The sequence below is a fragment of the Dichotomopilus funicola genome (assembly GCF_033296635.1).
Source record: "Dichotomopilus funicola strain CBS 141.50 unplaced genomic scaffold C8A04scaffold_7, whole genome shotgun sequence".
Classification (NCBI taxonomy): domain Eukaryota; kingdom Fungi; phylum Ascomycota; class Sordariomycetes; order Sordariales; family Chaetomiaceae; genus Dichotomopilus; species Dichotomopilus funicola.
Genome location: NW_026944028.1, coordinates 164,839 through 190,075, shown reverse-complemented (window position 1 = coordinate 190,075; position 25,237 = coordinate 164,839). Strand labels below are relative to the sequence as shown.

The 25,237-nt window shown below is 54.4% G+C and overlaps 8 protein-coding genes across 8 annotated transcripts; 5 read left to right on the top strand and 3 right to left on the bottom strand.

The window, feature by feature from the left end:
* Positions 1-706: 706 nt before the first annotated feature.
* C8A04DRAFT_34795 (uncharacterized protein) lies at positions 707-3,258 on the bottom strand (the record flags this gene model as incomplete). Its single annotated transcript, XM_062782952.1, has 2 exons — positions 707-2,903; positions 3,089-3,258. 2 exons carry the CDS (start codon positions 3,256-3,258, stop codon positions 707-709), a joined length of 2,367 nt encoding a protein of 788 aa, XP_062639969.1.
* A 1,255-nt stretch (positions 3,259-4,513) lies between these two features.
* On the top strand, positions 4,514-6,111 carry C8A04DRAFT_25513 (uncharacterized protein; the record flags this gene model as incomplete). Its single annotated transcript, XM_062779594.1, has 7 exons — positions 4,514-4,527; positions 4,603-4,796; positions 4,863-4,890; positions 4,949-5,166; positions 5,228-5,544; positions 5,652-5,863; positions 5,931-6,111. 7 exons carry the CDS (start codon positions 4,514-4,516, stop codon positions 6,109-6,111), a joined length of 1,164 nt encoding a protein of 387 aa, XP_062639968.1.
* A 1,189-nt stretch (positions 6,112-7,300) lies between these two features.
* Positions 7,301-7,525, top strand: C8A04DRAFT_25512 (uncharacterized protein; the record flags this gene model as incomplete). The annotated part of the gene is made up of 1 exon (XM_062779593.1): positions 7,301-7,525. The coding sequence occupies one exon, from the start codon at positions 7,301-7,303 to the stop codon at positions 7,523-7,525; it is 225 nt and encodes a 74-aa protein (XP_062639967.1).
* A 1,328-nt stretch (positions 7,526-8,853) lies between these two features.
* Positions 8,854-10,658, bottom strand: C8A04DRAFT_25511 (uncharacterized protein; the record flags this gene model as incomplete). Its single annotated transcript, XM_062779592.1, has 2 exons — positions 8,854-9,434; positions 9,608-10,658. 2 exons carry the CDS (start codon positions 10,656-10,658, stop codon positions 8,854-8,856), a joined length of 1,632 nt encoding a protein of 543 aa, XP_062639966.1.
* A 1,199-nt stretch (positions 10,659-11,857) lies between these two features.
* On the top strand, positions 11,858-12,399 carry C8A04DRAFT_25510 (uncharacterized protein; the record flags this gene model as incomplete). The annotated part of the gene is made up of 3 exons (XM_062779591.1): positions 11,858-11,876; positions 11,939-12,075; positions 12,157-12,399. The coding sequence occupies 3 exons, from the start codon at positions 11,858-11,860 to the stop codon at positions 12,397-12,399; spliced, it is 399 nt and encodes a 132-aa protein (XP_062639965.1).
* A 1,427-nt stretch (positions 12,400-13,826) lies between these two features.
* Positions 13,827-15,722, top strand: C8A04DRAFT_25509 (carboxylesterase family protein; the record flags this gene model as incomplete). The annotated part of the gene is made up of 4 exons (XM_062779590.1): positions 13,827-13,958; positions 14,061-14,600; positions 14,657-14,930; positions 14,995-15,722. 4 exons carry the CDS (start codon positions 13,827-13,829, stop codon positions 15,720-15,722), a joined length of 1,674 nt encoding a protein of 557 aa, XP_062639964.1.
* A 1,672-nt stretch (positions 15,723-17,394) lies between these two features.
* C8A04DRAFT_9658 (major facilitator superfamily domain-containing protein) lies at positions 17,395-19,340 on the top strand (the record flags this gene model as incomplete). Its single annotated transcript, XM_062785568.1, has 5 exons — positions 17,395-17,574; positions 17,635-17,847; positions 17,946-18,246; positions 18,382-18,960; positions 19,093-19,340. The coding sequence occupies 5 exons, from the start codon at positions 17,395-17,397 to the stop codon at positions 19,338-19,340; spliced, it is 1,521 nt and encodes a 506-aa protein (XP_062639963.1).
* Positions 19,341-20,467: 1,127 nt separating this feature from the next.
* On the bottom strand, positions 20,468-24,013 carry C8A04DRAFT_9694 (uncharacterized protein; the record flags this gene model as incomplete). Its single annotated transcript, XM_062785584.1, has 1 exon — positions 20,468-24,013. The coding sequence occupies one exon, from the start codon at positions 24,011-24,013 to the stop codon at positions 20,468-20,470; it is 3,546 nt and encodes a 1,181-aa protein (XP_062639962.1).
* Between the last annotated feature and the right edge of the window lie 1,224 nt (positions 24,014-25,237).

The following is a 25,237-nucleotide window of genomic DNA, read 5'->3' as shown; positions in this document are numbered from 1 at the left end:
CTGTTACTGAGGGCTCATAGAAGGTGTGAATGGATGGTATTGATGGATGGATATGTGAGGGGGCTGTGACGGACTTTGGGGGTCTGAGAGATGGGAGAGCTGAACGAACTTCAGAAAGCGCGTTTTTGTCAGGTTAAAATCTGGATGGAGATACCGCGAGCCGGCCAGCTGGAAGGATTGAAGGTACTACTAATATGGCGTCTTGTTTTTGTTTTGTTTTTGGTTACTCTATACCGGAGAGATTACCCCATTGTTTTGGATCTAGACCGACCAGGCTTTATTTGATCCTGACTGGACTTTAGTTGTCATCGGGCTTTCGTCGTGATCGGACTTCAGTCGTGACCGGACAGTCTCAACCAGGCTATAGTTGTGGGCATTGTTTGCTTATACCAATCAATATAAGGAATTCACAAACAGTAACAGTGTGCGAGTGCTTTTGGCAAGTGTTTGTTTGGTTTCTATTTCTACATTAGCGCTATACTTTCATCCCCGACATGTGGCTGCGCTTCATACGAGATACAACGGGCCAAAGACCCAAACACTAATCTTAACAATAGTACTTGGAAGACTCCAGGTACTATTAGCTACTTGTACAACACTTCATACAGACAGGTTTCCACCTGCCATAACGTGATTTCATCCCGGTCCCCAAATGGGCACGACTGCGCACCTCGTTATGTATTGTTTCGCTTTTTTCAGCTCCTCCTTACTCCTCCTGCCCCTCCTCCCCTTCACCATCCCCCTGAGAACCCCCTTCACCAACTTGAGCCTCAGAAGACCCGGCAGGCTTCCTCAACGCAGCAGTCGCGCTAGCGCCACCCTTCTTCTTCTTCCGCCGTCGCGTACCACCTTCACCACCACCACCTGCCCCCGTCCTAGTAGCCGGCGGGGGCGCTTGGGTAACCCATTGGATAATCCGATTGGCGCGGTGAATCACACCCGCGGGCGGTTGGTCTGATCCAGGTCCCGGGGTAAGGCTCCACCGCAGCTGCTGCTCCTGCTGCTGCGGCTTAGTACGGCTGTCAGCAGTGGGAATGGTAGTGGTGGTGTTAGAACCGTGAGCTCCGGCCTGGGCCTCGTCTAGGTCATAACCCATGAGCTCAGGATCCATCGAGGTGACAGTTTTGTCCATGTGGTGCTCGCGTTCGGCGAGCATCTGGCGTGCCTGGATGGCCATGCGGACTGCGGGTTCGTCTGCGAGCCTATCGTCGTGGGAGGCAGTCCGCTTGGTGTCTTCCTGGGAGGTAGGTGGTTGGTCGGGCTGCGCGGGAGAACTGCCGAGCCGTTGGTCTGTGGTAAGTTGGGCCATTTGGGCAATGTGTGGAGGGACTGGCACGGGCACAGTGTCCTCGCCCGTGCAATAAAACTGCGGGAGAGGGTCGAGTTTGCAGAGATTATGCCACGTGTCGGAGAGGTGTAACCAATCTTTTGTTGTGCGGATCACCCTCATCCATTCTATCTTAGCCGGACACCAGCTTGGCTGAAAGAACGGATACCCATCAGCAAGGCGGATGAGTCGTGCCACCATGTTCGCGTGCCGGAGGAGTTCTTTGGTCGATGTCTGGATCAAACAGTGACAGAGCAGGAGAGAGTGAAGCGCTTCAGGCACCAAAGGGTGGAACGTCAAGATTTCGGTTGTAATCCAAGGCTCACTCCCTAGTGCTAGCGAAGGAGCTCCAGGAGCAGCTTCAGAGGCGTCTTCCGTGCTCGGGTACGGCGGTAGACCCGCCGGCGGGGATGAAGTAAACAGCTCGGGGAGTGCATAAACGCGGTGAGGTTTAGATGCGGCTCCGGATGAGCTCAACCGCTTATAGGTATGAGATCGCGGTGTTCGGCCCTCGGCACTCACCACTTTGCGAGTGAATTCGTCGGCGATCTCAATCGGCAGATTAGGCGAGTATTCGAAATGAGAGAGAAAGGCGGTGTAGTCACGCAGCGCCTTCTTCGCATTCTGTCGTACCAGCTTTCTTGCTTCAGCCATTTTCTTTTGTGCCTCGTCTGTCGGTGATGGCCCCTGCGATCCGGACTGTGCCTCGCCGATGGGCACGTTAGCAGGAAAAGCGGCGCTGATGTAGTTAGCAGCAACATTCAACCAGGCGCCAGCCCGCTGGAAGTGCAACTGTATGTCCAAAGTAGTGGGCTGGTCCTCCTCTTTTAGTTTGACCTCCCCATGTTTCCTCGAAGCTGCGGTGTCCAAAGATGGCTCGTCCTGGTTCAAGATGGGAGATTTGTGCACAGGATTATAAAGGAGATGAACCCTGAGGGCTTCCGTCAGGTCCTTGGCTGCGTTCTGGTAGTCTTCATTGTAAGTGCGTACCACGCCTCTGGTTCGTAAAAGCCCCGGGTTTATCGTGACAGCGCCAATGATCTTATCCAAGATGGTCAGGTCAGTCTTACCCGCCACCTGCCGGCTTGGAATCTTCTCGTGGAAGAATTGGACGTATTTGGCGTCAGCGTTGCCGGGATTGCGCTGAAGGACCAAGGAGGCTACCTCCTCGAGAGACGATGTGCTTTGCATGCTGGCCACACTGGCGATGATCTCATCAATCCGGTATGCCTCTGCTAGCCTGTGGACCGCCTGCTCTCTCATCCGGTGCTTCCTCTCCGGACTCAATCTCGTCTGTGGCTGTGACTGGTGACCAAACCCTAGTCCTAACGCCTGCATATGAGATGGGACCCCGCTCGTGTTCTGCGGGCCGAGAAAGGCAACGCCGCTCGCGGCACGCACGGCGAGGTCCGTAGCTTCATCGACAAGCCTCCGGATCTTGACCAGGTCGAAGAGGACCCCTGGATCAACAGGCCGTGGCCGTGGAGCGCTGTAGTTCGCATTGGCAATAGTCTCGAGAACCTCAAAAGGGATGTGTGACCATGATCCCATGAAGGACGAGATGTATTTCCAGTGCCTATGGGTAAGGAGTCAGTCTCTTCTTCATTCATCCAAGATAGTAGTTAACCATCCATAAGCGGTTAAGGGTGTAATGGTGTGTAACGGGGGGTGTTCCGCCGATACGGAGGCATTGCCAGTGCATGACAGCCGGTCCACAATATAATGACAGAATAGTATAGTGTTAGCAGGAAGAGAACGTACTTGTTTCTACATATCATAAGAACCTGTTCGGGCGGTTGTGGGGTTGTGCCGGCCTCCGTGGATACCCCAGGTATGGGCAACGTCTCTGAAGAAGGGGTGGGTGCGGACAACTGGGCAGTTGATTGCTCTTTTTGGTCCTGTGATTTCGTTTTCTTCTTTCTGGACGGCATTTTCGGAGGACTGGGACAAGCCGGGCCGAAACAATCCGGCTCAATTGGTGAATGGTGGTGGCGTTGCGGGGCACTCAACACCGCAGTAAAGCTGCATGTATTCTATTTTCCCTCGATTTTCGCTTTCACCCCTTAGCGGATAGACTTCAGAAGAAAATCGAATCGGCCGACTAGAACTTCCGGGTGGGCAAGAAAATCCGTGAAAAAAGAATTAAAAAAATACACAACCCGGTGGTGATGAGACGAAAAGGGAAGATTTAGTAGCACTAGCGAAAGGAAAGCATGGAGTACCATGGTCTTGTTGTCCCATGCTCTTCCTCCCTCAAAGCAAGTCACGGAAGGCAAGTACTGGCTTTGCGCGCCTGGGGCATCACGTGCCAAGCCAGCGCCTTTGGAGATAAAGCACCGGTGTAGCATTCATCTTCAACACAGGTTGTGAAAAGAGGACTAAGATGCGGACTGCCATGGTGCGATGGGTTATCCGGTGATAGACGTTGATCACAAGCTGAGAGAAGACAGGTTAAAAGAAGAAGAAAGGAGCCAGAGCGCGAACCTGCAGCCAACAAACCACGGCATGATTATGCATTGCGCCATGGTAACCCTAACCCTGGCTCAACCCCAGAGGCCCTTCCTTTTCTGAGAGCATGGCCGCCCCTTTCCTGGGTTCCTCAAGTCCTCTATTAGAGAGGTTTCCTCAAGGGGACGGCTCACGCACATATGCAGGTTCTTAAAGATAATTCCTTCTCTTGTTATTCTCGAACACAGACTCCTCCAAAAATGTTGAAAGCAGGGGGGTTTCCAGTGTGTATTTTTAACCCTGAGAACTTGATTGGCTGGAGACCCGTTCCTGGGCGCTTGCAACACCAATTGTCATGGACCACTGCAACCTTTACGCGCCTTGTCTGGGCCATCACCAGGAGCCCATCACAGACCGTTAATGCGGTTTGGTGCTGGTGCTGCCATGTGACCATGGAGGTAGTGAAGGATAGAGAAAGGCTTCTCAGCCCTCCCGGAAGAGGGGGGATCTTAAACTTCTTCATTCTCCTCACGACTCAATATCCACGGTTAGAGTTCAAGAGTTTCGTTCCACGGTGGTCGCCTTGATCGAGCTTCAAGCCACTTTCTTGGAAGCAGAGACCGCCAAAAGTCATCAGCCTTCAATCCCGCTTTTCTGGCGAAATTTCGGTAAGGTGTCGTAAAACAGCACTTCGAATCCCAACATGTTGTCCAACGCCCGCACCAGGTGGTGGTTACAATGGTTGCTTCTTTGTAAGTCAAGTGGAACAGGACTTTGATGAGTCTCTCTGACCAGAAAGTCACCATCACACATTTATCCCCAGTCAGAGCACAGTCGGCCATATCAACTCTCTTCGTACCCGACACCGACAGCATCGTCTCCTTCAACATTCCCCCCAACTCAGATGATATCAACTTTTATGCCACAACGCCAGATTGGTACCAGTACACGGCCATCGGGTTTGGGACGTCCATGTCAGATGCGCTGATTCTGGTACTGTATCCATCCGAAGATGGAAAAGGTAATAAATCTTGACACCCCGCTTTATCCAACACTTAACAGTTCTAATCGTATGCATCTTCAACAGGGGTAACTGTCAGTCCACGCAGATCAACGTAAGTGGCCTCCTTCCACGCAACCGAAAGGGTACCCGGTCTTTAACACAGCTTTCAGGGGTAACACGGAACCGGTACACGCACCCGAAACCAAAGTGACAGTCCACATGTCCGCTGTAAACGACAACTCCGACATGATCGTGAACGCCACTTGCCATGGCTGCCAGGCATTTACCAAGGTTGGCTCAGCTGCGCCCATGATGTTCGCTGTCGGTCCGGACCTTGACCTTAAGTCTGATGATTTGGCTGCTGAAATCCGTCGACATGTTGCTTATGGTATTGTCACCCCTTTTAAAACCACTGGGAACTGAACAAAAGCTAACCGTGTCGAGCACAGCCAAGTTCAACATCAACCTCCTGAAAGCCACCGGCCCAGGCGGCATTAGTTCAGCTATCTCTGGCAGCGCATCCGCCTCCGGGTCGGATACCATCCTCAACAGCGGCGAATTGCATCAAGACTCAAACACGGCCGCCACGGCTCACGGGATTGTGTACGGGATTGCCACCCTGGCGGTGGCTCCTTTCGACTCGTTGGTAGCGGGCGCAATGGGGTCGCGATGGGCTTGGATGCACGGCATCACAGCGACCGTGTACTTTGCCTTTGTGATTGGGGCATTTGTGCCCGGTGTCATGATCAGTCGGGAGCATGTTGCGGTGTGTCCCCACGATACTTACCTCCCGTTTGGTTTAAGCAAGTCTAGTAAACGCTGCTTGACTATGATACCAAGGAGCCAATACTAATGTATGAACATCCTCACCAGACCCAACAATACCGCACCCCCCACCAAGTCCTCGGCCTCATCGCGTTTGCCGTACTCACCATCATGTTCCTATGGGGTATTGCACTGTCTTGGATCAAGCGTTCTGCCAAGCAACGCGGCCAGGAACCCCCAGAGAGCACTCGCCTGTTGGCGATTATCCATCGGTGGACGTGTCGGCTGATCTGGGTGCTCACGTTGGTAAATATTGGGCTGTAAGTGGTGTCTATTCTCCTAAAATATGGCGAGGGTAGTATGGCGGACTGACAATCATGATGACAGGGGTCTTAAATTGTCGGAGCAAAAGACGGTATTTCTGCTGGCTTACATTGCAGTAGCTCTTGGGCTGCTGGTCATTATAGTACCGGTGTACTTTTGCATGTGGAGGTTTACGAAGAAGAAGAAGGAGAAGGAAGAGGCGGGGCATGAGATGTATACCATTTATGACCACAACTACCGGTGAGCGTGGTACTCGGGGTTGAGATACTCGGGTCATATGGATACATGATGTGAATTTGTTTTCTTTATACCGGCATTGTATGACCTTTACTTCTTATTACCTTCTGTTCTGTGTCTCCTCGATCATCGCAAACCAAGGCGGTTGTGAACCCCCATGGAAAACTCCTCTTATCATAATTTTGAGGTCTCCTTCCATCCCAAGGCTCCAACCAGCCCCCATATTCAGCGCCAAATCCTGCAAACCGCGCGCCTGCCCTCCCTCCCCAGTCTACCCCTTATAAGGTAGTTTCTTGCTTGCCCTTTCACCGGCGCCTCCCAGTAGAGCCAAACAGCGGTGTTTGGCTCAGCGGCATCGGGAGGCGCTCTAAGCACGCCAACTTCAGTCGTAAATCGAAGTGGCTCTGGGTTCGATTCCCAGGGCCAGTGAAGTAAAATCTTCACCGGAAGATTTTCGTAGCTGCCAATGTCTATCCCTCCGGATGGGGATAGGCCTTGGCGGTGAGCTTTTTGGGTCCTTTCTTTTTTTTTTTTAACCTTTTTTGTGCTTTTCACTGAGAGAATCGCAACAGCTGATTTCCCCGAGGCTGCTCATCACAGAGAAAAACAGATCATTTGCATACCAACCTTTTAAGCGTCGAGTACATTCGTCCGGCTATTCCCGTTTGGGGGAGCGTGTGAGCTAGACATCAGGTTACTCCAAGCAGCAAGTCTTTGAGGTTTGGTCCGTGAACCTGGTGCTGTTACTCTGCTTTCCCCCTCGGCAGCACCACCATCAAGAGGATGGTCTGAGGTTGACGGATATACGTGATTAACACGCACATCTTCCCTCTCTTTCAGTCTTGCTGTATCTCGACACTTGTAGAAGGCCAATCCGTTTTCCCAACCACTTCTTTCCTAGTTAGATTAGAAATTGGTAAAGAAAGGTAGCACGTAAGTGGCTAGATACTGTGTGCCGCGCCAGCCGCGACCGAAGTCACATTCAGAGGTACATCATCCTTCGGGAGGGCAAGTCACTAGGCGTAAAGAGGGGGTATTGTAGCGAAGCGGGATAGCTCGACGTGACGAACTTCCGTAGCCCCCTTCTTCAGCTACCTTCGTGCATGCTCGTGCTTGCGGACTAATATGTGATTTGTTGTGGTCACTTCGGCAAGGGGAAATGACGGTATGGGCTATGGAGACATCAGCTTGCCCAAATGCTCCCGGCAGGCACATTATGGTGTCTGATCTCTCTCACGCGCGTGACAGTGGCGGGCGTCACGATCCCCAAGGTGACTGGAAACCTCAAGGACGGCGTCGTCGGCTTAAGGGCTGATCTCTTCGCCGCCAGCAGTGACATCAAGTTCTATATCGGTAAAGGAGCCCAGGTCAATATCGATCTGAACCCGGATGTTAAGTCTAGCGGCCCTTTCAAGGGGTAGTATAAGATCATGACTTTCTGAGACATCTGTCTCTGGAACATGAAAAGGAAAAGAGAAAGACGCGGAACGTCATGTTTTTCAGTTTGTATTAATTACATGACTCGTCTGGTCGCGCAATTGGCTCAATGGCGCTTGCGTAAAGTTGCCTCAGCTGTGGTCTCGTACATGGTTCACACACTAGCGCATGGGCGGATGTATGTAGCTCCCCACTGCCGGCGTCGATCCCCATCAACTACAGCTACATGCTACCCTCCTACCGAGCCTCCCACCTAACCGCTTAACGTATATGTACCCAACGGTACATGCAACAGGGGAGCTGAGAAACCCGTCCCGGTAAATGATGAGACTCGAACCCAGCATCTTGGGAAAAGCCTCTCCTGTCCTGTCCCGCCAAGGCCGGTAGGTCGCTCGCCGGTGTGACCATCGAGCAGTCAAGCATTTCCGCCGCGATGAAGCTCATCACAAGTTATTATTATCTCCAATCAGGATCCCCGGAGTGAGAACCGTTTCCAACGGTTGTTCCATGGAAAGAATGGGGCTTATCACCCCGCATGCGGCACGCCCAACTCAGCTTCCCAGCTGCTAACATGACATACATAGTAGTAAGTAATAAGCCTCAAGAGTCGAGACGCATACGTACTATGTTGAGTAGGGAGACAAGATTTGCGGACGCGTTGGCGGAACTTGCTGTTACAAGGAAAATTTTAGAATCACGCCGCGGGATAGATGAGAAAACCGGAATTGAGCAACGGAATTGTAGACCTGACAGTGTCCGCGTTCTCTACCGTCCGTTTACTTCCAGACGACGTTCTTAGCGCGTGACCTAAGTAATGCTGAGCCAGCAGCTTAGAGCCCAAACAGAGGTCCAAATTCGCGTTTTCCCCATTCCACAAGACCTCCCTGCCTCATGAGTCCCCTCAGCACGCGCCCCGCGCATTCGCGATGGCGGTGCATTCTTTCGGCACCAGGACCGCGCCCCCGGTTCCGAGCCTTGCTGCAGTTGTTAGGTTGGTGGCTGTGAGGTTAGTGGTTGTGGTGTGGTAGGTACCTACCTAGGTAAGGTAGTTTATCAATTACAATAATTACCAAAAAGGGGAGGCTCCATCGGCCAAAAACAGCAGGAACGCTGGTGGTATCGTACGTCTTTCGATACCTATGGTACGTTGTCAGATCACATTGTGCATATTATGTGTTGCGGGTTACCGGCTAGTGTGCTAAGGTAGTTATTCTCCCCATTGTCCTCCTCGTCGTCCCTCTCTCATTCTCCTCATCGTTCTCCTCATCGTTCTCCTCATCGTTCTCCTCATCGTTCTGCCTACTTTCAAACCCTACCCAAAGGCAATCCAATCCGCGCCCACGGAATACAAGAGACTATCTTCCCATGCATCCCCATGCCACGTGAACCCCTCACTCGACACCCTGTCGGCATACACCTTGACCCTCAAGTTGCGCGAGGAGTCCATATCCAACTCACTCAGCGCCATAAACACCTTCGGATTAAGCCGTTCAAACGGCACCGCAAACCTCACCTTGCCCTGATTCCCAGCCTGTGCGGGGAACCAGTTCCTGTAATCGTTCGAACTCACCCGCCCACTCAACACACCGGCCTGGTCTTTGGGGTACGCCACCCACTCGGCCGCCGCGCTGTACAGGGTTGTGTCGCCCCACGACTCGATGACCACGTCGAAGCCGGAGGCAGTCACGTTGTGTGCCGCCGCTCGCACGCGCCAGTTATACCGGTTGTCGAAGTCAAATGCCGTGAGCCAGATGAGGATGTTGGGCGGGGAGGTGTATTTCCCCTTGCGGAAGTCGACGTGGGATATGTCGCGCCGGAGGCCAGGATTGTCTGGGGAAGGGAGTGCGGGTTGCCTAAAGTTGGGCCGAGTGTCGAGGGTGTTGTATTCGCCAACTGGGGAAAATTCCCGTGCCTTGGTTAGTGATGAATGTAAAACCGTGAATAAGGCGGGGCGAAAAGGAGAGGAAGGGTAGGTAGGTAATTAGGGGAACGGTCAGTGGTGCAGGATAAGTGGACGACAAAGGGGTCATTGACGGTGCACGAGCTAAGGGATAGTAGAAACATACCCTCGTATTCGACCTCACCCCTGCTGAATTCTAGCCAAGTGGCTGCAGCATTATACAGCTTCGTGTCGGCCCAGGCATCCAAGTTAAGCGTAAAGCTGGCCTTGCCGCGCTCGCTTTCCGACGGGGTGTGCAGGTGCACGCGGACATTGGTTTCGTGCGAGGCGTCGAGCAGCGTCAGGCCGAGGACGACCCGCGGCGTGGCCGTGTACGGCGGGTCGAAATCGATCACTTTTGAGTTGAGCGCGAGCGGCGGGTAGATTGGGCGAATCTCCGGGACCACGCTCAGCCGGCCAGCGTTGCGCGTGCGAAAGGGGTACGCCTTGCGGATGAAGCTGATGTCGGTCTCGGACAACGTCAGGTTCTTTTTGACGCCGCGGCCGTTCTTGGTCCACTTGGGCGGGATCATGTAGCACATGATGGATTTGGGATCAAAGCTCGAGTGCAGCGTGGCCTGCTCGTTCACCTTCATGATCTGGTTGCGCGCCTTCTCCTTGTCCCAGTGGTAGAACTTCTTGGCGTCGGCGAACACCTGCTCCTCGTTCCACTCGATCTTGGCCGCCAGGCTCTGGTGCTCATGCACGCAACCGAGCGCGTGGCCAAACTCGTGCAGCACCACCCGGCAAACCTCGTCATCTTTGGTATCATCGTTGAGCGAGTAGAGCCGCATGGTCGGCTGATTCTGGTCGATGACGAACTTCTTGGCCCCAGTGCCCAGCTGCGAGTCGGTGGTCTTGTCCTTCGGGTCCCGCGGGTTCTTGAAGCGTACGCGGATGCTGGCGTTGCCCTCGGTGACAAAGACGAAGTCAATGTTGGCATACTTCTCCCACTCCTCCGCGTAGGTGCGAACCCTGGCCTGCAACACGGGGGAGCCGTCGAGAAAACGGACCTTGATCTTTTCGCCGTTTTTCCAGAACCACGCAGGGTCCAGAGCCATGTCAGGGGGGCCATCCTCCCCGCCGGTCAGGTTGGTAACAGGGAGATCCACATCTTCCTCCCCCTCGACGTCCCAGAGCGCCTCGGCGCTGCAGTAGTACGGGACTTCGTCACTCATTGTGGAAAGGTAGGTACGGGCAAGACGGGAGCGAAACCGGACTTCTGTTGGCAAGGATGGAGAAGAGACTGGGAAGACGGATGTGGAGCTTTAAAACAAAGTGAAGACCCGAGGGGGCGCGGCAAACGCGGTTGGTTATAAGCCGATGGTGGAATTGGCAAGACACCGTCGCGATGAGGTTCAGAGCAGCTCGCTGAAGCCCCCCCCCACCTTCTTCCTCTCCACCGTCAAACAACAAGTCCCTTGAGGTTTCGCCAGTGAAGTTACCGCTGCTTCCCCTCACTTCCTTCTCAGCAGCGCCACCATCAAGAGAATGGTCCGAGTTTGACAGATATGCGTCATCACCCCACATGTCTTCTGCCTCCCTTGGTCTTGATGCATCTGCATCTCGAGAAGGCGGATCAGGTTTCCCCGCCGCTTCTTTCCCCGCTGGATCAGAGATCAGCAAAGAAACGGGGTAAGATATTGTACACCGCGCCAGCCGCGACCGAAAAGAATGGTGGTGAGATATTGTGTGCCGTGCTAACCGCGACCGATGCTACATTCAGACACGCATCATCTCCCGAGGGGGCTCCTTTCGTCTTGCTGGGTTTCTCCAAGGCAGACCAGATTTCGCCAGCCCTTCTTTCCTAACAAGCTAGATCAGAGATCGGTTACGAAAGGTGGTGAGATGTTCTATACCGCGCCAGCCGCGGCCAACAAGAATGGTGGCGAGATATTGTGTGCCGTACCAGCTGCGACCAACGTCACATTTAGACGCACCTCGTCCCTCAGGAGGCCAAGATACTAAGTGTAAAGATCGGGTATTGCAGCGAAGTGGGGAGCTGGTGCGAGACAGCTCGCCGTGACGAACGCATCTGGTTGGTTATGCGTGCGCGAGTCTGTTTACTGGTCCATGTAGCCCCCTTTTACCGGCAACCTTTGTGCATTCTCGTGCTTGCAGACTAATATGTGGTTTGCTGTGTTGAGTTTGGCAAGGAGAATGACGGGATTGCGACATCGGCTTGCTCAAGTCCTCCTGGCAAGCACATCATGGACGTCTGATGCTCTCGCGAGAGAAGCATTTAAGGAGGCCAGTACACCCGCTTTGGAAGCGTTTTCTGACAGATTCATCCTCATCAACGAACCAACTCATTGACAGCTTCTGTTTACCCATCCCCAAATCCTCCACCTTAGTTACTCCCAGTACCACCGCAAACATGTCCGAGACCAACGTTGGTAAGTTTAGAGTATTCGAGATTCTCAGTCCCGAAGATTGCTCATGCTTACTGGTATCCTAGGTGCCATCATCAGCCTCACTGCCCCGGAGGAGGGCGACACCATCTGGAAAGCCACACAGACGGAGGTGCAGCACAACCTGCCCCCCGGAGACGCCCCGGGTCACGTTGGGATCGATTGGGGCTTCGGTCCTATCAAGGTTAGTATCAACTCACCTGTTCCTAACGGGACTGTGCGCAAAGAGGACCTGCCTCTGACGGTAGACTTTTGTTGTGTTTAGGTTAGCGGCTATATTGATACCGACACCTACGGGATTGGAGTCAGCGTGAGCGTGGTGGGCATCCACCTCGGCAACATCTATGGAAACCTCAAAGACGGCGTGGGCTTATCGGTCGATCTCTTCGTCGTCAGTGGTGCGATCAAGTTCTATCTCAAAAACGGAAACGAGCTCTGGATCCACCTGGACCTGAAGATCAAGTTTAACGGCCACTACGACGGAGACTACAAGATCCTGGCCTTCTAAGTTCTGAGGACATCTGTCTCTGAATGAAGCATGAGAAAGAGAAGGGGCAAAAAAAGCGGGGTGTCATGTACTTCAGTTCCATTCGATCTCTCTGGCCAGCGTCTGTTTTCCTGAATTGAAGTCAAATTTACCTACCTTGCCGCGCTTCCCTCGGTACCTAGCCGGGGGTTGTGCAAATGTCGTGCTCCCGTCCCGACATGGTATGGAACGTTGATGCTACTCTGCATGGAGCACCGTTGCAAAAGAAATTCCCGAGCTGCGCTAAGCCCAGGGCGCTGCCCATGTGCGAAGTGCTTAGAGATGGCTATTCATACTGTAGGCCAGCCTTCACCCTTAACCCCTCTTGCCCCTCCACGGCCAATGGTCGAGTTCTTGACGTTGCCGTCGTGGTCATCATGCTCTCCTCCTTGCTCCCCAACAAAGCCAAATAAATCAGTCTCGAGCAGTCAAAGTATGCCCTCTTGCCCCTTGGGCTCCAGGGCTCCAACGCTCCAACGCCAAACGCATCTGGAAGGCAGTGGTTAAAGGCTGAGTTTGGCATACTGTACGCCAAGGAAGGGCTTGGCGCAACCAGGGAATTTCTTTTGGAAACAGTGAGCTCGGCTGGTCCCGCGATGGGCGCCTGCAAAGGCTCGGGTCGAGAGTACTCAGCTGGGACCTGGTGCAGCGGGCTAACTAGTCTTGGCCTTTCCTGGACAATTCTTGCCGACCACGGCGTCTGGTAGGTGGCATGTCGCCGCCTGTGTGGTTTCAGCGCCCATGCGAGGAGACTGGAAATGGAAGGGATACACGGTATGCGACGAGCTGAAACTGCTGAAGTTAGTGAGATACATACATACAGCAGCTGTGATATTAACGTGGCCCTGCGGAGCTGAAGGTAACATGGCCTGAATTTCCTGATTGCGGCCACCGAGGTTGTAGTGTAGACGTAATTAACTTTGTTCATGGATCCATGGCGGACATGCAGTGGAAAGGATGTCTGGGCCGGCCTGGGGTTGATCAACGGCGGGGACTTGTGAGTAAGCCAATGGACCCCATCAGGGTTTCAGCCGCGGGGGCATATTGGGCGTTGGCCGTTGGGGCCGTCCACGTGTAGTGTACACTGGGGGCCATGTCTATGGCGGTTCTTAGGTCTGGCGGTTTCGGTGGTATTGAGGATCAAAACAAACAAACTTGATACTTGGAATGTGGAAATACCTCGTTGGCTATGAGCTGTATGCTTTGGCAGTGACTTTGCGTGGACATGGTGCCCAACGTACTTAGTCAACTGAAGGGGAGTGTGTCGGGAGATGAAAGATGGATAGATCGCTCGGACTTGTATAAGGACTACCCTCAGGGGACTTAGGTTCCTCAGGTAGACTCCATGTGCGGGATTTCTTGCGTCGACGTCCTTAGTCTTTAGGTTGCCTAGACGCACGATTCACACCATGAGGTTGACTTCATCTACATGGCTGGCATTTCTGGCCCTATCCGCACCGGCCATAGCCGTAATTGACAATCCAAAACTAGTCTTGCCGTGGGGAACTTGGGAAGGACAACCGCTGGCCGATGAGGACAACGTAGGTCGCAATATCTCAGTTATCCAGTGCAGGCGTGATCTTCTTCGTGTTGAGAAGTGGGAGCTGAGTGGATTCTAACACACCATCGCTTCTCTCTCTTAGATCATCTTGTTCAAAAATGTCCGCTTCGGCGCAGAGCCTGAACGCTTCAGCACTCCGTCCTTCCCAACCTCTAGCGACAACACTGTTTACAAGAGCTTCGGCCAGGAGTCCCTGAGCTGCATCCAGATCGACCGCACGGCAGCAGAACATCCTCCAGGCGGTGACAATCCCATCGGCGAGGATCCCAACGGTACCCAGACCGAAGACTGTCTATTTCTCGATCTTTACGTTCCCAAGAGTGCCCTCGCGGGTGGTCCGTCAACTCCATCGCTTCCCGTTGTGGTTTGGATTTACGGCGGCGCTTATGCCTTTGGGAGCAAGGATCAAGAAGGCCCGTTATACACAGGACGGGCACTGCTGCGCGCGGCACAGTACAAGACCATCTTCGTCGTCGGCAACTACCGCGTCGGCGCTTTTGGCTGGCTAGCCGGCCACTACATGGAACAGGTCGGGCAGCCAAATGCGGGCTTGTACGACCAGGCTCTGCTGTTGCAGTGGGTGCAGCAGTACATCCATCTTGCGAACGGCGACCCCAAGCCGGTGCCGGTTCCATCCTCCACCACCTCATCCGCAACGATGGCACACAGGATCCGCAGTTCCAGACATTCTTTGCGCAGAGCCCGGCTTTTGAGTGGGCCTGGGATAACAGCCCCGGTGGACGACTCGACCACATCTTCAGCCAGTTCTCGAAGCTCGCGGGTTGTGAGGGCGATTACGATATCGACTGCTTACGCACGGCAAGCATCGAGACGCTGCGGCGTGCCAACCAAGACCTCTTTGATGCTGTCCGGCAGACGGGCCTCTTTCCTGTTGGCCCAGCCGTGGACGGAAAATGGATCAAGTCCATCCCGGCAGTCACCCTGTCGCAGAGTACGCGTGAATCGACCAAAGCTCTCCCGCTGTATCACGAGTGGCTAACCAGGGCTTTCTGCAGACAAAGTCTGGAAGGGAGTGGGTCCCTCCATCATCTCGCACTGCGAGAACGAGGCCTATTCCTTCACCCCGAAAAATGTCAACTCCCAGGCATCCTTCGACAAGTTCCTCGAGACATTCCTGCCGGGCACAGCCCTAGCCCCCGAGCGACTGGCCATCCGCCAGCGCTACAATTGCACAGAGCCGCCCTCCAATGGCGACTACAACAACTGCCTCCGGTTGGTGATCCAAGACGGCTTCTTCACCTGCAACACGCGCAATCTCTTCGACGCCTACCCGTCCTCGTCGCGCATGATCTCGTACGGCTTCCCCACGAGCGGCTACGCCTACCACGCGGCCGACCTGATCCCGCTGTTTATGAACAACGCCGACGAGGCCAAGGCCCTGCTCATCAAAATAGGCATTTCGAGTTTTTTTGCCGGGCTGTACGCCGCCTCGCTCAATCAGACCGTGGCGCCCGTCTATCAGAACTGCCTGGCATCCTTCGCTGCCACGGGCGACCCCAACGCCAACCTGGGCGGGCTTGACCCTCCGCCGGGCGTTGCCTCTTGGTCCACGGCGGACGGGAGTACCGACGCGCTGTCGGGCGTGCTGCAGGTCCGCGCTGCGGCCGGCCAGGAGCCATATGTCTTGATCTCGGACAGCCAAAATACCAAGAATACGTGTGCGTTCTGGACGGGTATTGCTAAGGATATTGTTTCGGGTAGTGCTCAACACGATGAACTTTGATTTGGATTCTTTGGATGTTTGACGCACGATGTAACTATACTTCACGGGTTAGCAAAATGAGCGGCTCCCAGGGGTGAACAGTCTCCAAGTTTAGACCGTTCAGGGGCGGCTTGCAAAGTAAAATCACCGCTCCGAGGAAGGAGCTATTTACAAAATAAGTGGTTCATACATACCTATGGAAACCACTTCCATGATTGAAGCAAGGAAGGAGCCGTCCACACACCTGCCAAACCATCAACATACCCGCATCTTGCAGAGTTTTCAACACACCCATCACACCTTGCAGAGTGTCCCATGTACCACCCACACCCACACTACCCGCCGGGATAATCAGGGCTCTACCCTTCTGCAATGCAGCTTGTCGGTTCTCTTGTCCCGTTGGGCCGTTATACATTACCCCCCCTTCCCCCCCTTTGCTGGCACGCCGTGTAGCTCAATCCACCTCTCGCAATTTGATAGCCTCCATCCACCTCGGTTATTGTGGGTGCGCTCAATGCTCTGCAGGATGCGGTTACATAGTAGGCAGTAATTATGTGGGAGACTCTGCGAGGTGTGGTCGGTTGGGGGCCCACGTGACCACGAGCCGCACACGGGGAAGAGCCACTCACGGATTCCGAGCCGCTCACGGATCCCGAACCGCTCACGGACTCCGAGCCGCTCCCAGATGCCAGCCGTTACGTAACGGTAACCGAACCGATCCTGGCACTCAGCATCAGGCCGTCGAGAGTGTACTTCGTAATATACGCAGTAGTTAGAAAGAGTCGGGCTGCAACCCTGCGCATGTCGCGGCAAGGTATTTTTATTTAATCCAATTTTTCTTCTTGAAAGACGAGGGACAAGATTTGCGGCGATTGAAAGGCGAATGTTAGAATCATACCGCAACATCAATGAGAAAAACGGAACTAAGAAACGAAGTACATAGTACTCCGTACGTGTTCGCTACCGTTTACTTCCAAACAACGTTTTCAGTACGTGACCTAAGTTATGCTGAGTCATCCACTTAGACCCCAAAAAGGAAGTTGATGATTACGGAGGTCCAGATTCACGTTTTCACCCTCCTACAACGACAGCTTTTGGGCTTCCTTGCTATTTAAACGGTGTGATTTTTCACCTTTAAGGCGACCAGTTCTAGGTGCTTCTGAGCAGAAACGGAACTTTTGTGTACAAAAAAGGAAAACTGGTAGGTATTAAAACATTATCAGAACAATAGCGGGGGAGAAACCCACCGAGCACCGTCGCACGAACCTCTCCTTCTCACAAGCTTGATGGCGTCAACAACGGGAGTTGTACTCCAAGTGGGCCTTCCCGGATGTTTATCTATAATGATGTCCCCGAGCGAGTTGGGTTACTTATCATAGCACCTCGCACAACAGCACGGGAATAAACTACCTACATTGTAGACTGATAACGCTCGGGTCAACTTTCACCCTTGTAACATTCCAACGTTGGATTTTTTGGTCTTGCGTAGCACTCATGATATCACCCCCGCTTTGGTGTTCTGTGTTTTCAACGCCTCGGTCAATTTTTGTCTTGAATACCGAGAGGCGAAAAAAGGAGATTTTGTAGATATTAAAACATTATAAGAACAATGGTGGGTGAGAAAACCGCCCATGACAGTCGCACAAGGGACCCCGCTGTCTCGGCTTCCGGGTTAGAGCACACCGAACAACGGATGCCGGAATCTAGCGAAGAGACCACACAAGATTCCGAGACACCACATCCATCATCATCACGACTACAGCGATACCATGTGTTACTACACAAAGCGTGGAAATGGCAGCCCAAGCCGGCACGCTACGACCCGGAGAAACCTCCAAAGTTCACGCTCTGGTTGAATATCCTGTTTGGCTTTGTAAGCTTCTCTCTTGATCCTCCCTCATATTTGAAGTCTTATCTAATTGACAACCCCAAGGCCTCATGCTTTACCGTCGCAAATTTATACTACAACCAGGCCATCCTGAACCGCATCGCCGAGACCTTTGCCGTGTCCTTCGAGCGCGCCTCGTCAGTGGCCACGCTGATGCAAGCCGGGTATGCCGGTGGTTTGGTCCTGATCTGCCCGCTGGGCGATGTCTTTCCCCGGAGGCCGTTTATTATAGGCCTTGTGGCATTCACCGCGACAATGGTATGTCCTCACCACTTAGAGTCAACTCATACTGCTTCAATCTCCTTATCAACCTACGAGCTGCGTGATGACAGCTAGTTAAACTAACGTATAAACAGTGGCTCGGCCTCTGCCTAACCACCTCCTTCCCCGTCTTCAGCGCCATCTCCTTCCTGACCGGTTTCACCACCGTCACCCCACAGCTCATGCTCCCCCTCGTCGGCGACCTTGCCCCGGCCCACCGCCGCGCCAGCTCCCTCGCCATCGTGGTTTCTGGTTTGTCCCTGGGGATTCTGGTGGCGCGCATCCTGTCCGGCGTCATGGCCGCCTACACAGCCTGGCGCAATATCTACTGGTTCGGTCTGGGCGTGCAGTGGTTGGTGGCCGGGGGGTTGTATATCTGGTTGCCTGATTACCCGAGTAAGAACCCGGGGGGGATGAAGGAAGACGGGGAAGAAGACGAGGCATCAACATCAGAAACTTCACCGTCGGAAACACTACCACCATCAGAAATATCAGCAGCGTCAGCGACAACACCAGCAGCAACAGACGAAGAACCCAGCAGCCATCCCAAAAGAACTCTCACCCTCAAAACCTACCTCCAAATCCTCCTCTCAACCATCCACCTCCTCCCCACGGAACCCCTCCTCCTCCAAGCCTCCCTCATCGCCTTCCTCCTCTCAGCAGTCTTCACCTCCTACTGGACGACCCTCTCCTTCCTCCTCTCCTCGCCCCCCTTCTCCTACCCCAGTCTCCCCATCTCCCTCTTCGGTCTCATCGGCATCATCGTCATCCTCTCCGCACCCATCTACTCCCGCCTCGTCATCGACCGCGTCGTTCCCCTCGCCTCCGCCCTACTAGGACTAGCGGTTGAGTTGGCCGGCGTGGTGGTGGGTACGTGTATAGGGAGTTGGCATGTGGCGGGTCCCGTGGTGCAGGCTGTGACGGTGGATGTGGGATCGCAGTTTACGCAGATTGGGATGAGGGCGGCGATTTATGGGATTCGGCCGCGGGCGAGAAATCGGGTGAATACGGCGTATATGGGGGTGTCGTTTTGTGGGCAGTTGACGGGGACGGCGGTGGGGAATCGGTTGTTTGCGCAGGGGGGGTGGGGGTATAGTGGGAGTTGTAGTAGTGAGTTCTTTCTTGTTTTCTTTCTTTTCTCTCGCAGTTGTTTTACATATCCCTTGCTTTTTCTCTCCGTGATGACCCTACTGAGCGTAAACACTCCGAGAAAAAGCACTAATATTTATCCTTCACGAAAAGTCGCCTTCATAGTAGCAGCAATAATCATCTGCCTTGTCCGAGGCCCCCGAGAAAAAGGCTGGTTCGGTTGGTCAGGGGGATGGGCGATACGCAGAGACGATTTGCCCGCGGAAAGGCAGGACGTGGAAGCGCCGGCTGCGGATACAACAGGAGCAGGAGTGACGGTTGTAGGGGCTGGTGTTAAACCTGTTGAAGAGACGATAGGGGAAGAAAAAAGTGAGCGGGAGAAAGGGGGGTCGGAAGAATAGATGGGATTAAATAGAGTAGAAACGTCGTTGATAGATTGATAGAAGACTCAGTTCTGCAAACAGGGGAGGGTACTTGTGTGTCAGTGTGTGTGTTGTTTCTCATCAACACCAGACATGATACAATCTACCAGTGGAACAATTCGAATGAACGAGAGCTGGAATCAAGCTTGACAGGCCACTCAAAACAATCACAGCAAATCGAAACCATGTTACAGGGTAATGTATCTTGGATATTTCTACTATCATAATACATAGCCAACAACAAATCAATGCTGCCCGCTATGCAGAGTGGAGATGTGTCTTTGCCAGGTCTTCTCTAAAAAAAGAAACCCAAACAAAACCAAACAAAACAAAAAACGCCGGCCTGTCCCATCACCGTCCCTTTCTTTGCATCCCACCCAGGGAGCCAGGGAGTTCAACGCAAACCAACCAACCGGCCGTCCAAGCGCCTAGGCCTAAATGGAACAAACACCACACCAGTCCAGTCCAGTCCAGTCCGGTCCAGTGCCCATTTTGCCCAGCCGAAATAATCCCCCCAACACACACACACACAGTCCGACCGCCGGTTGATGATGATGATGATGATGATGATGCTGATAACCCCTTTCTGAAATGACAGACCGACGAAAAAAAGCCATAACCCACCCGCCTGTCCCAAACTGAGCCTCACAAGGGAACCGCCAGGTTTGGGGGACCGCAGGTGAAAAAAGAGCTCTATGCCGATGAAAACGCCTTGCTTTGGATCCGCGGTATCGCCCGTTTTTGATACCGTCATGACAGATGTGACAAAGGAAAAAAAGAAACGAGAAAATAAGGAAACTGGAGGTACACCTCTGCCTGTTTCCGCGACCCTTTCCCATGTCATATTATGACCCCTTGGTTTTTCGTCTGTTTGTTTTTTCTTCTCAACTCTGAAACCCCTTTCACTTTCATACCCGTGACTTGTCCTCGTACACCCCACCCACCGCCGGATTCTCCGTTCCACACAGAAGGGGTATCATGCCGGAAAAAAAAAGAAAAAGAGAAGATGGGAAAGAGGCAAAGGAAAAAATAAGAGTGAGAAAAATGTATCGACAAGAAGTAGAAAGAGAGCCACAACAGGGACGATGCGTGCGCTGAGTGGCCGACTACGCGGCAGAGCCCTCCGGACGCGGGCCACCCAGTAGCTCCAGCACCTTGTTGACGACCGCGCTCGCATACCCGCGAGTGAGCATCTCGCTGACGACACTGTTGGCATCCTCGCGGCGCGGGACCGACAGGTACGCTCGTGTCATTGCCTCGTATGTGCTCGGCTCGCGGTTCACACGGGCGATAGCGTCGTAAATCTCTTTGGCCTTGTCGACATTGTTGGCGGCCGCCCAACCGTGAATCAACGTGTTGGCCATGTAAGGGGTTAGCGACACGCCCTGGCGTTTCATTAACTCAACGACCGACTCGGTCTCGGCGATTTCGTGGTTGGCGACCATGGCCTCGAGGAGGGCCTGGTAGAGGCACGCACTTGTCACCATGGCGCGGTTGCCGGACTTCGTGACCTTGTCGAAAACCTTGCGCGCGCTCTTCATGTCATGGAGAATGCAACCGTGGGCGTGGATCAGGGCAGCGTAGTGAACGGCTTCGGGGGCCATCCCGGCGCGGTTGATGTCCTCAAGAACCCCTTCCGCGGCCACCATGTCGACCGGCTCCAGGGTGGCATGGCTGTCGACCAGGAGCTTGAAGGTGTGGGCGGTCGGCGCGATCTTGTTCTTTAGCATGCGCTGGTAGTACTCGATGACCTTGGCCTTGTTGCGCTTCGTCGTCAGGAAGAACTGCATCATGCTGTTGTACGGCGCCGGTCGCGGCTTGTAGTTGGGCATGGCCTCCATCGTGTTGAAAAGCTCCTCGGCAAACGTCTCGTCGCCAACACGGCACAGGGCGTTGATGACAGTTCCGTATGTTACCGAAGTCGGGACGATCCCCAAGGCGCGCATCTCGGCAAAGTAGAACAGGCAGTCGTCAATGCGACGGGCCTTGCCGAGCTTGCCGATCACGGTGTTGTACAGGAACGAAGTGGGCTCGACGCCTTCCGCCTTGGCCCGCAGAAAGATCTGCAGGGCTTCGGTGGCCTCGTCAACCGCCTTGCCGGCGTCGCGCAACGTGGTGATGTACAGCCCATAAGTGTTGGCCGAGGGCGTCGCCCCCATGGCCAGCACCTCCTGGTGGTACTTTTCAGCTAACTCCCGGAGACCATGCTGAAGACAGGCGGCAATCATGGCATCCAGGATCCAAGTCCACCCGAGACGGACGGCTGGGTATTGGGGCAGGGGCGGTACGTCCTCGCGAGCCATGGCCAGGATGTTCTCGGCCATGTTGAAGTCCTCCTTCCCGGCAGCCGTGATGAGCTTGGCGTAGATGATGTAGCGGGGATGCCGGCCGGCGCGGCGCATCTTGTGGAGCTTGTCAAAGGAATCCCAGCGCTTCGCCTTCATCTTCGACTCGGGGCCGACCCATTCCAAATTGTGCTGGATCAAAGCGGAGACCCTCAAGTCCACGTGGTGCGAGTACGGGTCAAAGGAGTCCTCTTCTTTGGCAACGGCCGCGGTCTGAAGAAAAGGCGGCGTGGCAAACGACTGAGGCGGGGTGGGTTCCGGGATAGTGCGTGGGTCCACGATCCCCCGTGCCGTCATGAAGTTGGACACAAACTGGGTGCCCTCCTCGACTTCATCCGCCAACTGAGGGTTCTCGTCCCGAATGCGCTGGAACATGAAATCCGCCTGGTTCAAGCCGTCAGCAACGAGCCCCGAGCCGATCATGGCGACGGCATACATCGCGGTGGGCTCAATGAACGACACGGTCGGCTTCACGCTGGAATGGCAGAGAACCTCCCAGAAGCGTGTAGCCGCAGGAACATTGCCCTCACGAACACACGAGGCAAGGAGCGCAATCGCAGACGCAGCGGCATCGCTCCGGGTGGGCAGGCAGGCAAACGCAGCGAGGCCGGTCTTGTGGTCTCCGAGATCGGCCGCGGCAATCGCTAGATCGCTCATGGCCGTCTTCTTCGACTCCCCGGTCATGTTCGTCGCGAAGTTGAAAGCCTCGGAACACATTTGCCGATCAATGAAGCCTTTCATAAAGCCGCTGGCGAGGACGATCTGCCTGAATTCAGAGTCCGGCCCCGGGTACTCTCGAGAGATCTTGGAGTAGAAGATCTTGGCACCGTCGAGCTTGTCCGAGATGACATAACCGTGAACAACGGCAGCATACACCTCAGCATCGGAACGGTCATGCAACGCAGGCTCCCCTTGGTCGTGGGCCATGGCCAGGCTGCGGTATTCGTTGTAACACTCGACCGCACTGACAAGATCTCCAGACCGGGCAAACGCCGTGATCATCGCAGGGAACGTGGCGGCAAATGGCGTGGTCTGGCTCGCCTCCATGTACCCGAACAGCTGGAGCATGTCGGAGATGCGGCCGGCTTGGGCACACGCCGAGATCATCTGAAGATAGGTCTCGGACGAGTATTGGGCCTTGCTGTGGTTGACCGACGACCTGAACAAGTTCATGGCCAGGTCGAGGCGGTCATCCTCAACCAAGATGGCGTGTTCGAGTTCGTGAGAGGTGAACATGAACTTGCCGGGCTCATCCATGCCACCAAAGCGCAACCGCTTGTCCTCAAGGTTCTGCTTCAGCGAGGAGATCTCGAGCGAGCGAGAGGCCAGCAGACCGACAAGCACGTTGTACGTCTCGCTGTCGGGGGAAACCTTGCGACGCAGCATGTCAGCGTAGACATCCAGCGCCTTGGTCACGACCTCCCACTTCTCCGACGGGATGTGGATGGCCGCCTGGAGGAGAGCGTTGTATGCCGCAGCGATAGGGCGCACACCACCGATCAGCATGGCCTCGAAAACGGCCGGAATCTCGGCATGGCGGCCGGCCTCGCTAAGCTTGGCGAGATGGTCGGCATAGGTCTGGGACTGCTGGTCGACGGGCGGGGTGACGGTCGTAGCGGGAGTCTCGACGGCGGAAAGAGGAGTGGCGGTGCGCGAGCGAATTTCTTCAGCAAGCTTCTCCGCCTCGACAGGAGAGGTGGCGCGCAGGGACTCGACTTTCTCCTCGAGTTCCGCTAGCTCTCTCCGTGCCTCAATCTCCCTCTCAAGCGCCGCGTCAATGTGCGCCAAAGCAGCCTGGGCCTCGGCTGGGACGCCCGATCCGACAGACACAGCATCGTCGGCGGCGACCGAGTCCGCGGTTTCCTCGGCATCAAGGGCGAGAGTTTTGGCGTCAGAGCCAACGAGCACGGAAGCCGGCGTAGGCTTCCATTCGATCTGCTTGGGGAACTGGAACTGGACCCAATCCTTCTCATCTTCCTCGGCGTCCTGCGTCTTCTGCAGCTGGTCGTAGTAGGCGTCCAACCCGCCATGGTTGTCGGCGGCGGCGTCGGGTCGGCGTTCTACATTGTTGTTGTTCGTGACCGGAAGGTTCGACGAGTTGTTGTGGAAGGCAGACTGCAGGCCGAGGTTGGTGAGACGGCCGACGCGGGCGGCATTGCGCCGCCGTGCGAACGACGGCCGGTTCTGTGGGTTTAGAACATGAGGGTGAGTGGCGGCAACGACCGACTGGGCGTAGCCGTGGGTAAAAGACTTTGTGAATCCTTGTCGGATAAAGCTCTGGAAAACCGACGAGTAAACGGAGGGCATTTAGGAGACACCTGGAGGGGAGGGATTCTATCAGGGCCTGAGGTTAGCGGGGTAGTTCCTCGAATGTTGTCGTTTACAGTGTTCTGGTGTTCTGCCTCCTCCAAAAGGCTACATGTTGTCCATCCATATTGAACCTCATCGTATGTCCCTTGCAGTGCAGGCAGGACAACAGACGACCACGCAGGGAAGAATGCTGCACCTAAAAAAAAAGTGGGATCGACGAGTGGTGCGAAACTTACAAGGAGAGATTGAGCGATGCGCAATTGCAGGTTCATTTGACGACAATGACGCCGCCAAATAAACGCGCTACCCGAAAATGGTGGTTTGAGATATTTGGAGATTGAGAAAAATAAGTCGAAAAAGGGAAGAGGGAAACCAAGGTGTGGGAGGTGTGGCTGTCAAATACGGAACGGCTGTTTTTCGCAGGTTTGGAGTGGTTTCCCGGGCGTGGGAACGCGGGCGCTGACACGGATTGGTGGGTTGCCGTGTGTGGATTGGCGAAACTTTTTTCTGCCGCTGCTCCAAACGGCGCTGCGGGTGGACTCGGAAGGCCTCTTAGTCAGAGGGAAGGTGCCGTGCGGGCTGCAGCTTCGATCGCCAATGCACGCATTCAAGCAGGGAAGTTCGCAGTTTTTCGATTTCGGGCAATTGCTCGTCGTGAGTGTACATTAATGTACAACCACAATGGGAAATATGGCAGCCCTTTTGTAGACTAAATGACTGAGAATCTCCCATTGAAGCCAGCTATGCATTGCTCGTGTGAGCGTGTGAGCGTGTCAGCTCGTCCGGACTTTGGCGATGTGTTGCGTCAGCCTCCGGCCAGCCCTCCCATCCGACCTTATCAGATCAAACAGTAACATCCCATTCGTGGAGATATCGCCAAACTGCCTCTTGCACAGGAACTGTCCAGGGAACTATCCAGGGACACTCGGAGATAAACCTCCTACTCGGCCGGAAGTCCATCCCGCCATCTTTCGTGCCTCACCCGCACTCTTCTACACTGCCTCAGTTCCACGGTTCACTCCCACCCACCATATCGCAAGGCAGTGGTATCATAATCTCTTCTAGGCAAACCATCGCGATGACGAGTCGAATTTAACCTAGCCCCGGATCCCTCGGACGCGGCCTGGGGAGCCAGGGATTTTGGCCAAGGCCACGTCAAAAGAACGAAGAAAAACCGGCAGCAGGACGCGAAACGAGAGAACCTTGGAGGGTTTGTGTGGG